The sequence below is a fragment of the Peromyscus maniculatus genome, chromosome 5 (genome assembly GCF_049852395.1).
Source record: "Peromyscus maniculatus bairdii isolate BWxNUB_F1_BW_parent chromosome 5, HU_Pman_BW_mat_3.1, whole genome shotgun sequence".
NCBI lineage: Eukaryota > Metazoa > Chordata > Mammalia > Rodentia > Cricetidae > Peromyscus > Peromyscus maniculatus.
Window position 1 is genome coordinate 118975902 of NC_134856.1, and position 12630 is coordinate 118988531.

At 43.5% G+C, this 12630-nt stretch overlaps 1 protein-coding gene across 2 annotated transcripts in view; it reads left to right on the plus strand.

The window, feature by feature from the left end:
• Positions 1-4535, plus strand: part of Dsp (desmoplakin) — a 46820-nt gene extending 42285 nt beyond the window's left edge. For both annotated transcript variants that reach the window (XM_006972778.4, XM_006972779.4), the window contains exon 24: positions 675-4535. In XM_006972778.4, the coding sequence (XP_006972840.1) occupies positions 675-3917 (3243 nt within the window). In that variant the 3' untranslated portion in view covers positions 3918-4535. The remainder of the gene's footprint in view (positions 1-674) is intronic.
• Positions 4536-12630: the final 8095 nt, after the last annotated feature.

The following is a 12630-nucleotide window of genomic DNA, read 5'->3' on the forward strand; positions in this document are numbered from 1 at the left end:
AAATAGAAGGTGGTTCTTATTTTGTGGTCTGAATGTACATCTTCAATTCAATTTTTTTCTCAGTGAAATGTATTAATTCTTACACAATTTTAAGTTTCCACCTTGCTTAGATGACTTTTCTGCATGCATTATCCTGTTGTCTTTTGATTATGATCCTAATATTTCTTTCTGTTTGACTTTTCTTCTTCTAACAAGCCCTAATTTTAAAATAACTTCTAATATATTTGACTTCTATAGACAATATTTGTGTGGGGTGGGGTGGTGTGTGGGTATTTGTAAGTTTGTATTGCTTTATTAAATGTGTCAGTATAATATACCAGGTGAGGTGTAGGTACAGCAGGGATGCTAACTTGGAAGAAAATTACCCTTTTATTTTTCCAAACTATAATTACTGTTAAAAGTAAGGCAGGTCTACAACTTCTAGTTCTGTTGATGGAAAACGAACACAGAACAGTAAGTATGAAGCCATTTACCAAAGTGGCAATCTACATTTTCATAATTTTTTCCAGGAATGTGTAAGGTAACAAATTAACAGTATATGTAGGGAAAATACAGACAGGGAAAAATGAGACTATGTTTAAAATTTATGGGAAAAGAGGTTAAATTGCAATAACCAGATGTTACTATCTAGATAAACAATATTTTTTTCCCATTTCTTTCTTTTTAAATTCTAGGCATCTAATAGGATCCAGGAGTCAAAGAGTCAGTGTACCCAAGTGGTTCAGGAGAGAGAGAGCCTGCTGGTGAAAATTAAAGTCCTGGAGCAGGACAAGGCAAGGCTGCAGAGGCTAGAGGACGAACTGAACCGTGCCAAAGCAACGCTGGAGGCCGAAAGCCGGGTCAAACAGCGCTTGGAGTGTGAGAAACAGCAGATCCAGAACGACCTGAACCAGTGGAAGACTCAGTACTCCCGCAAGGAGGAGGCCATTAGGAAGATAGAGTCCGAAAGAGAGAAGAGCGAGAGAGAGAAGAACAGCCTTAGGAGTGAGATTGAGAGACTCCAGGCGGAGATCAAGAGGATCGAAGAGAGGTGCAGGCGGAAGCTGGAGGATTCGACCAGGGAGACTCAGTCCCAGCTGGAAACGGAGCGCTGCCGGCTTCAGAGGGAGATCGACAAACTCAAGCAGCGCCCCTATGGCTCCCATCGGGAGACCCAGACGGAGTATGAGTGGACTGTTGATTCCTCTAAGCTGGTGTTTGATGGGCTGAGGAAGAAGGTGACGGCCATGCAGCTCTACGAGTGCCAACTGATCGACAAGACAACGCTGGACAAGCTGTTGAAGGGGAAGAAGTCAGTGGAGGAGGTGGCTTCCGAGATCCAGCCTTTCCTCCGCGGCGCGGGGGCCATTGCCGGTGCTTCCGCTTCTCCCAAGGAAAAATACTCTTTGGTGGAGGCCAAGAGAAAGAAATTCATCACCCCAGAATCCACGGTCATGCTTCTGGAGGCCCAGGCAGCCACCGGTGGTATCATTGACCCCCATCGGAATGAGAAGCTCACGGTGGACAATGCCATAGCTCGCGACCTCATTGACTTCGATGACCGCCAGCAGATCTACACAGCGGAGAAAGCCATCACTGGCTTTGATGACCCATTTTCAGGCAAGACAGTATCTGTGTCAGAAGCCATCAAGAAGAATTTGATTGACAGAGAAACCGGGATGCGCCTGCTGGAAGCCCAGCTTGCTTCAGGGGGTGTAGTAGACCCCGTCAACAGTGTCTTTTTGCCAAAAGATGTCGCCTTGGCCCGTGGGCTGATTGACCGAGATTTGTATCGCTCCCTGAATGATCCCCGAGATAGTCAGAAAAACTTCGTGGACCCCATCACCAAGAAGAAGGTCAGCTACATGCAGCTGAGAGAACGGTGCAGAATCGAACCGCACACGGGTCTGCTCCTGCTGTCGGTACAGAAGAGAAGCATGTCCTTCCAAGGAATCAGACAACCTGTGACCGTCACGGAGCTGGTTGATTCCGGCATATTGAGACCATCCACTGTAAATGAACTGGAATCCGGTCAGATTTCTTATGATGAGGTTGGTGAAAGAATTAAGGACTTCCTCCAGGGTTCCAGCTGCATAGCAGGTATATACAATGAGACCACGAAGCAGAAGCTTGGCATTTATGAGGCTATGAAGATTGGCTTGGTTCGACCTGGGACCGCTCTGGAGCTGCTGGAAGCCCAGGCAGCTACTGGTTTTATAGTGGATCCCGTCAGCAATTTGAGGTTACCTGTGGAGGAAGCCTACAAGAGAGGTCTGGTGGGCATTGAGTTCAAAGAGAAGCTTCTGTCCGCAGAGCGAGCCGTCACCGGGTATAATGACCCTGAAACCGGAAACATCATCTCTTTGTTCCAAGCAATGAACAAGGAACTCATTGAGAAGGGCCATGGCATTCGCCTGCTGGAAGCACAGATTGCAACCGGCGGTATCATCGATCCAAAGGAGAGCCATCGTTTACCGGTGGACATGGCGTATAAGAGGGGATATTTCAATGAGGAGCTTAGCGAGATCCTCTCAGACCCAAGTGATGACACCAAAGGCTTTTTTGATCCGAACACTGAAGAAAATCTTACTTATCTGCAACTGAAGGAAAGATGTATCAAGGATGAGGAGACGGGGCTCTGTCTCCTGCCGCTGAAAGAAAAGAAGAAGCAGGTGCAGACGTCACAAAAGAACACCCTCCGGAAGCGGCGAGTGGTCATAGTCGACCCCGAAACCGACAAGGAGATGTCTGTTCAGGAGGCCTACAAGAAAGGCCTTATTGATTACGAAACCTTCAAAGAGCTATGTGAGCAGGAGTGTGAGTGGGAAGAAATCACCATCACTGGATCCGATGGCTCTACCAGGGTGGTCCTGGTAGACAGGAAGACCGGCAGTCAGTATGACATCCAAGAGGCTATTGACAAAGGCTTGGTTGACAGGAAGTTTTTTGATCAGTACCGATCCGGCAGCCTGAGCCTCACGCAGTTTGCTGACATGATCTCCTTGAAAAACGGAGTCGCCAACAACGGCGGCTTGAGCGGTAGTGTCAACGATGATGTCTTTAGCAGCTCCCGACACGAATCATCAGTAAGTAAGATTTCCACCATATCCAGCGTTAGAAATTTAACCATCAGAAGTAGCTCTCTGTCTGACCCCCTGGAGGAGTCAAGCCCCATTGCAGCCATCTTCGACACCGAAAACCTGGAGAAAATCTCGATTACAGAAGGTATAGAGAGGGGCATCGTGGATAGCATCACCGGTCAGAGGCTTCTGGAGGCCCAGGCCTGCACTGGCGGCATCATCCACCCTACCACGGGTCAGAAGCTGTCACTTCAAGATGCGGTCTCCCAAGGTCTCATTGACCAAGATATGGCCACCAGGCTGAAGCCTGCCCAGAAGGCCTTCATTGGCTTTGAAGGTGTGAAGGGAAAGAAGAAGATGTCTGCAGCCGAGGCCGTGAAAGAAAAATGGCTCCCCTACGAGGCAGGCCAGCGCTTCCTGGAGTTCCAGTTCCTCACTGGAGGCCTTGTTGACCCGGAAGTGCACGGGAGGATCAGTACAGAAGAAGCCATTCGGAAGGGTTTCATCGATGGCCGTGCAGCTCAGAGGCTGCAGGACGTCAGCAGCTATGCCAAAATCCTCACCTGCCCCAAAACCAAATTAAAAATCTCCTACAAGGATGCCATGAATCGCTCCATGGTGGAAGATATCACAGGGCTGCGCCTCCTGGAAGCCGCCTCCGTGTCCTCCAAGGGCTTGCCTAGCCCTTACAACATGTCTGCCCCGGGTTCCCGCTCTGGGTCGAGGTCCGGATCGCGCTCAGGCTCCCGCTCTGGTTCCCGCAGCGGGTCCCGGAGAGGAAGCTTCGATGCTACCGGGAATTCCTCCTCCTCATACTCCTACTCCTACACTTTCAGCAGCAGCTCCATCGGGCACTAGTGGCCAGAAATGGTCGCCATACCTTAGGATCGTTTGTATGCATTTCTACTTTATCTCAAATAACCAAGTAAACCTGGTGCTTGCAGTATAGCGGTAGACCGTTCTGTGCTTAAAACGTAGCTGTGATAAAATTCCAGTAGTAAAGGCTCGTTTGGTTCCAGCTTTTGGCTCAACTAAGGTAGTGCACTTCCCATGTAGTGAGCGTGAAGTGGTAATCACTTGTAAGGATAGCACAAATTGAATTTAGAATTTATTTCTTCTCTGCTGTGTTTGGATCAATTTTCTGTAACTTTTCTTGGCCTGTAAGGCCCAGTTTCTGCGCTTGGAGTTAGAAATTAGACTGATTGCTGGTGTTTCAGTCCTCAGTTTGCTGTTTCTCAGTTCCTTAATAGTTATATTTTCTGTAGTAGGAGAAAACTGCCCCTCCCCGGTCAAGCATTTTGTCCCAGATTCCTTTAGTTTGAGAACATAGATCGTATTACCCATATACTCTTCAGTGCACTTGTTAGTCAAGTTAGTCAAGGTTTTCTGTTTATTTGGCTTGTCATCTTCTATGTACTTTAAAAAGGTGTCTTCATGAAGTTTGCTGTTCTGGCAATAAACTTTTAGACTTTAGAATTTTTTGTGTATTGATTTAATAATGCCTTATACTTACAAAGACATTTAGTTAGTGGCTGGTTTTTATGTATCATAAAATAGGTCTAAACCATTTGTTTACTAACTTAATAAGAAAACCCCTCAAAATACTAGTTTGGATTTCTTTCTTTCTTTCTCTCTTTCTTTCTTTCTTTCTTTCTTTCTTTCTTTCTTTCTTTCTTTCTTTCTTTCTTTCTTTCTTTCTTTTAGAAGAGATGGTCTTCTGAATTTAGTTCTTTCAATTTAGCTCCTTGGAAAGAAGCTCATGGAAGTAGATCATTCTAGAGACCAAAGCCCTGTTCTGGTTTATTTGGGATAAGTTTAGCAATAAATAAATAAATAAATAAATAAATAAATAAATAAATAAATAAATAATACTGGGGGAAAATACAATAGCTGAGATTCCTTTCTGGATAGCCTCAAAATAAGTAATGTTGTGTTTTATCCTCCAAAAGGGAAAAAAAATGTTCTTAAATCTATGGGAATGGTCCCAGAAGAGTTCTTGACTCTACATTGAAAAATAATGAAATGTGAGCTTATATGTAAGGAATGATTTATTTTACCTCATGGCTTCAGTTCATAATCCTTGGCTCCATTGCTTCTGGGAGCATAGTGAGGCAGAACTTCATGGCAGGGGGGATATATGGTAGAGGATACTTCAGGGTGGGCAGGAAGGGGAGGGGAAATGGAAAGGGGCATGCCTCCAGTGACCTACTTCCTCTATTTAGGCTCCGCCCCCTAAAATTTCCAACATCTCTCAGTAGCTCTACCATTTGGGGACCAACCCTTCTGCAACAGGCCTGTAGAAGACATTTCAAACATGTATGGTATCTGGTATTAGGCAAGGTACTGCAAGAATTCCGTAGAATTTACAAGTCCACTGACTGCAAGGCATTTGCAGTTTAGGTGGGGACGGGACACATAAACCAGTGGTACAACTGCCATCCACCAATATGATATACACAAACAAGTTTTGTATAGATAGAATATAGAAGAGCAAATAAAATGCTGAATAAGCAGAACAAGAAAATCACTAAGATCAGATATGCTATTGGAGACTTTTGGTACCAACTGAAAGTTGAAAGTTACTTTATTTTCAGTGAACATGGTATTTTTCCTTCATAGTATACACACACACACACACACACACACACACACACACACACACAGTCCATCTCCTCTTTGCTCCCATCTCCTAATTTGGAGGACTTGAAGTTAATTGCATCCACTGAGTTCTGTATGCCATGCCATAGGTCTTCGGTTAGAAAAACAATATGAAAATAGCCCTTGTTAGTCTAAGAGGAAGAAGAAAACTTTACATTTGTTTAATTAAACCCAATTCACAGTGAAATAAGCAACAAAATGGAGGTGATGCTTAAAGAGATCCCCAAAGCTGTCCTCTGACCTCCACACACATGCTTTGGTACTGACTAAAACCAACTTGGGGAGGAAAAGGTTTATTTTTCATCTTATAGGTTACGGTCCAAGGCATGAACTTGAGTAGAGACCGTGAAGGGATGCTACTTACTAGCTTGCTTTCCATTGGCTTGCTCAACTTGCTTGCAGCTAGATCTGGGACTAGCTGCCCAGGAGTGGCCCTGCCCACCTCAGTCATTAATCAAGGAAATGCCTCACAGACATGCCCACAAGTCAACCTGATAGAAAAAATTTCTCAATTGAGATTCCCTCTTGTCAGGTAACTCAAGTTTCTGTTGAATTGACAAACACTAACCAGCATGCATTGATGAGAAATTTTAAAGTATTATTTAAAATATAGGACAGTCCTAGAAATAGCACAGACTTGACCTGGGTGGAGTTGTGACTTCTTTCACACACACTGGGCATCCATAGAAACAGAAATTCAACAAGAGTCATCATGTCATCTTCAAAATTGTTCTTATGTTTTCCATATTGGTACCACAAAGAGAAAAGGGAAAGAAGCTACGGGCTTGATGAATAAGGAAACCAAGACCCATTTCTCTTCATAATGAGCTTTATTGGAGAGAAAAACCTCACAAGCAGTGGGGTCCATGATCAGGCCTTTGGGAGACACAGCATTAGGAAGAAAAGCTCAAAGTGGAAGAGAAGAGGTCTCCCCCATGGGCAGGGAGAACTGGAGGAGAGGGAGAGGAAGAGAGAGAGAGAGAGAGAGAGAGAGAGAGAGAGAGAGAGAGAGAGAGAGAGAGAGAGAACAAACCTTCAGAGAAATCCCCCCAAACAAAGGAGACTCTGACTTTTAGTTTGGGAGAGTTGGCATCAAGTTCCACAGCATAGTATTTAATCTGACATAGCCTACATGCCAAGGAGCCAGGTACTGGGTAGAACCGTAAGTTTATCTTGCAGCTATGGGGGTGGGAGTGGGCTGGGTGGGCTTGCTTCCTACCCCACCTCATCTGTGTGCTCCAGCCTCCACAGCAGGGATTCGTCAGCTGCAGCCTGAATTCTGGGAGAGAAGGGGGCTCGGAGGGAGGGTGGGAAGGGAGCACAGCTCCTGGGTCTGTGATCTAACGTCTACAGCTTGGCCAAGACACTGTGGGTGGAGCGTGAATACTAACTCCAGAACTCAACCCTAACTCCCCATCTGCTTGAAGCTGCTGGCCCACTTTGCTTTTAACCGGTTTCATGTTTTCCTCGTAACACTCATTTCTTACTGTTTCGTGAATGAATTTACTTTTTTTTTTTTTTTCATTTAAAAAAGTGGGAACTATGCTATTTGCCTTTGGAAACAATTGGCCACCAAAATTTCCCTCATAGTTCTTCCACTGGTGGTAAAGGAAGTGGGAGGGGAGCACAGATCTGCTAACCAGGCTTATGAATATAAGAGAGATTCAGTTCTGGGGATCAAGACAAGACAGGAAGACTAAAGGCTGACTTTTACAAAAGAAGAGATTCACTGGTGTATAAAGCTAACCCATAACACTAATAGAGCTGGGCCAAAGACATGGAGGAGGAAGGAAGAGGATTCCCACTGGCCAAATCGACAATAATTTGGACATTAACAAGAATTATAACGACAATGAAATAATAATACAAAATTTTAAAACCTAAATTCACCCTTCCCCCAGTCCCATGGTGAAATAAATAACAAAACAGAGATGTGGACAGAATGCTAGGGTGGTTGGTGCTACCTGTCAAGCTGACAAAATCTAGAATCACCTAAGATGAGCCTCTGAGCATGTATCCCTCTGTGAGGGACAGTATTTTTTCATGTGATTTTTATTATAAACATGTAGCATGCATCCTTATTAACAATGGCCTTTCCTTGGATAAACATGGCCCAACCATCCATAAGATCTCCCTGCTGACACACCTGCTATTGAATTGGTTACTTGACGCAGTCACATGGTGAGCTCCAGGAGGGCTCATGAACTTGCTTCTGATAATGGAATTACAAACAAAAATGTTTACATTTTGTTTTTACGGAATTGAGCTCACTTATATCAAATTCTGTTTTAGGAAATGACTGTGGAACTGCTACTCTGGTCTTAACTTCTGCTGCAAGCAGATTTTAAAATTAAAGTGCTGAGATAAGAGGATATGACAGGTTGGATTGGAGCACACCCATGGGTACATTAAGAAAATTAAAAACCTAACACAAACATGTCCTGAGACCAACCACGGAACAATGTCATATTGTAGGTGATGGGAAGTCATATTTTCTTTTAAATCTTAAAGACTAATACTTAATCAAATCATTGATTTTTAACCCTGATAAAAAGCTATAACTAGATGATCATGTTCAAGTTACATTATGTGGACTACAAAAGAAGCAAGAGGGAGGAGCCCTCATTCTATAAAAATGATTTCTTTGTCACTATGAAAATACTAAATCCCATTAAATAAAATTTCTTGTAATGTTATTAGTGAATGAATTTGCAAAACAAGAACTGGAGAGAAGACTCAGAGATTAGGAGTATTTGCTGCCCTTCCAGAGAACCAAAGTTCATTTCCCAGTACCCACTTGGTAGCTCAGAACCATCTGTAACTCCAGTTCCAGTAGCTCTGACACCCTCTTCTGGCCTCCAAAGGCACCAGGCACATATGTGGTACACAGACATATATACAAGCAAAACATCCATACACATAAAAAATTAAAAATACATTGCTAAATAAAAAATATCCAAATCAGTATGTATGAATATTGTCTGAATACTGCAGTATTATTCCTTACCAACACCATTATGAATGTACAGGACACTTTAAAAACTGTTCAACTATCAACGAGCAAACATTTAGTGGCAGTGAATACAGTGTGGCCTGTGACTACCTAGTGACACTGAGTACTGAATACAGTCACTGGAGGCCAGCTCTGGTCTTTCCAGGATGACCACTCCCAGGATGAGAAGCCAAATAGAGCTCAGGCAGGAATTTGGTCTCTCATATCCCAACACAGTGGCTGTGTCTTTCCTTAACATTATTGCTCAAGGGATGTAGAACAGATTTCCATCAAGCAATAGTGTTTATAAACACACACAGTTCCCAAGCTGCAGGGGAGTCTGCAGCAGGCCATTGTGTGGAAGGCTCAGGTGCCCACATTTTCCACCAGCTTCACTCAGGTCCATGGAGACAACCTGACTGTCAGCAGGTCAGAGATGTTTGCAGTGTGGGTGGAGTGTAGAACTGCACTCTGAAATGTGTCAAAGGAAGGATCAATCATTTGTAGCTCTGCTAGTGATGCTGATTTCTTCAGGCTAAAAACTCAAAAAGCTCGTTCACAGATCTAAAAACACCAACTGTGGAAAACACCTAACTCTCTCTCAGGGTGCAAAGGAAAGCTTGTTAAAGCTGAGATTGACATCAGATGTCAACCCCTTTAGACATACAAATCCTTTCTGCAGTTTCATACAGATGATGCTTACTGTGGAAGTGATGTTTTTCCGCCATCAAACACATCACTGGGAATGAAGGTTGCTTGTCTATCACACCAGTCTAGCAGCCCTAGTGTGACAATGGTGTGACCACCGACTTTGGCTTCATTGGCAGTGCCAAGGCAATCTCAGGTACACAGTCTTGGATCTTTCAGCTTGCTTTGTAGGTATTTTGGAACTCCTTGGGTTCTTTGCTTACCATTTATCTTTGAATAGTTTGTAAAGGATTACCTTTTAGTGGCAGGAATTTCAAAGGGAGGTTTCCTAATGGACTGGACAGACTACTAGTGTCGTTGTTGCTTAGGTCAAGCTTTCCCAAAGATGATAGTGGGGCTGTTTCCTCTGGGAGAGTTTAGCTTGTCCCTCAGGTCTGGCACAAGGGTCACATCCAAGGCTTAAGAAATTGCTCCTAGGGGCTGGAGAGATGGCTCAGAGGTTAAGAGCACTGACTATTCTTCCAGAGGTCCTGAGTTCAATTCCCAGCAACCACATGGTGGCTCACAACCATCTGTAATCAGATCTGGTGCCCTCTTCTGGCCTGCAGTCATATATGCTGTATACATAATAAATAAATAAATCTTTAAAAAAAAAAAAAAGAAAGAAATTGCTCCTAATGCAGTGGTTCTCAACCTGTAGATCGTGATCCCTTTGGGGGGGGGTCACATTTCAAATATCCTGTATATTAGATATTTACATTATGATTCATAACAGCAGCAAAATTACAGTTATGAAGTAGCAATGGAAATAATCTTATGGTTGGAGGGTGTCTTAGAGATTTTATTGCTGTGAAGAGACACCATGACCACAGCAACTCTTTTTTTTTGTTTGTTTTGTTTTTCAAGACAGGGTTTCTCCGTGTTGTTTTGGTGCCTGTCCTGGATCTCACTCTGTAGTCCAGGCTGGCCTCAAACTCACAGAGATCTGCATGGATCTGCCTCCTGAGTGCTAGGATTAAAGGTGTGAGCCACTCACCACTGCTCAGCTGACCGCAACAACTCTTATAAAGGAAAGCACATAATTGGGTGGCTTACAGTTTCAGAGGTTTAGTCCATTATCATCATGGTGGGACATGATGCCACGCAGGCACACATGGTGCTAGAGAAGGAACTGAGAGTGGAGAGGAACTACATCTTGATCCCTCAGGCAACAGGAAGTGATCTGTCTCACTGGGCAAAGATTGAATATATATGGGACCTCAAAGCCCGCCTTCACAGTGACACACTTCCTCCAAAATGACCACACCTACTCCAACAAAGCCACACTTCCTAATAGTGCTACTCCCTTTGGGGGCCATTTTCTTTTAAACCATCAAAGGGAGGGGGTCACCACAACATGAGGAACTAAATTAATGCATCACAGCATTAGGGAGATTGAGAACCACGACCCTGATGTTTCAGTTTATTCTTCATCTATGTGTAATTATTTCAATAGCCTACATGAAGGAAATTCTGGTAGAACACTCCATTTATTTCTTTATTTCTTTGCAAATAAAGTAATTCTAGTGATTCCACACTGGCCAACTCAGAAGGCACAGGCTCTAAGAGATTTGAACTACAACCCAAATGATTTAATCTTTTTATTTTTTTATTTTTTTGGTTTTTTTTTTTTCGAGACAAGGTTTCTCTGTGTAGCTTTGCGCCTTTCCTGGAACTCAGTTGGTAGCCCAGGCTGGCCTTGAACTCACAGAGATCCACCTGGCTCTGCCTCCCGAATGCTGGGATTAAAGGCGTGAGCCACCACCGCCCGGCGTTAATCTTTTTATTTTGCTTATTACTTTGGGCAGACACTTTAGTTGTCTACTATACAGATGGGATTGCAGCAGAATGGATAGAGAAATAAGGTAGCAGGCAGAGTTTTCAGATGATTGTTTGAAAGACTTAAATCTTCTAAACTAGAAAGGTTCAAATCCCTCTAGTACACAAGTTGGTTTATTTTGATATACAGCACCTTCAGGTTTCTTATGTTTCTAATTTCTTTATGGCACATTTTCAGTTTATTATGGCTGACACTATGTTTCTGAAGGTTTTCTAGCTCTTTCAAAGCAGAAGGAAGGAATGTCAGCTGATCATCATGCACATCAGCAACAGCTAGAGTGGGCAAGAACCAGAAGCCATCTGAGAGTGACTGAAGCTGATTGCTTTCGATGACAAGCTTGGGCAGATCTGTCTGCTCCCACTGTCATTCAGGAGATCATTCCTTCATGCCAGATTGAGCTGGCTGCTACGTTAATGCAGTCTGTACCGTTTTATGGTTGGGCTCAGGACTGAATGAGAAGGGGAGACATTGCTGAGTGTGGGATGCATGCACTTATACCACACTCTCTGTTTCTTTATGGTGAGTGCCATGTGACTAGACTCTTCAGACTCCTGCCACAGTGGTTTCTCCTGGAATGATAGACTGTAACCCTGAACTGTGAACCAAAACAAACTCTTTTCCCCACGCATTAGTTACTTTTCTGTTGCTATGATAAAATAAAATGTGTTCAAACACATAAACCTATTGGGGGTGTTTTGCAACACCCTCTTAAATAGCTTTTGTCAAAGTATTTTATTAAAGCAATAGACAAGAAACTGAGACAAATGGCTATTAATAAATGTGAACACATGACACTATGTGGGAACAATGATTTTTAACTTGTAATAATTGTTGCATAAATCCTAATTTGTTTTAATAAAAACCCGGAGCCAGATATCAGGGTGAAAGCTGAAAGATCAGAGAAGCAGAGCAAGCCGCAGCCACCATCTCTTACCTCACCAACTCCTCAGCCTGAAAGAGAGAGAGAATCCCTGTTTCCTCCCTCCTTATATTCCTTTTTCCACCCAGCCATATCACTTCCTGTTTCAACCTTCCTAGTGGTGAAATTAAAGGTGTGTGCCACCATTTAAAGTGGCTCTGTTTCTCTTTTAGACTGGATTAACCTCATGTAGCCCAGTGTGGTCTTGAACTCACAGAAATCCAGACAGATCTCTGCCTCTGCCTCCCGAGTGCTAGGATGTGTACTACCATTGCCTAACCTCCATGGCTAACTCTGTGGCTGACTCTGTCCTCTAATCTTCAGGCAAGCTTTATTTCTTAGCTTACAAACAATATCACCACAAACAATAGGTCAGTAGAGGGTTGGTTATATGGACATGTAGGGAACATATTCTTATGGTCTATATTAACTATAGTCATGGCATTTTGTAAAGCTCCTACATTTTGGTTAAACA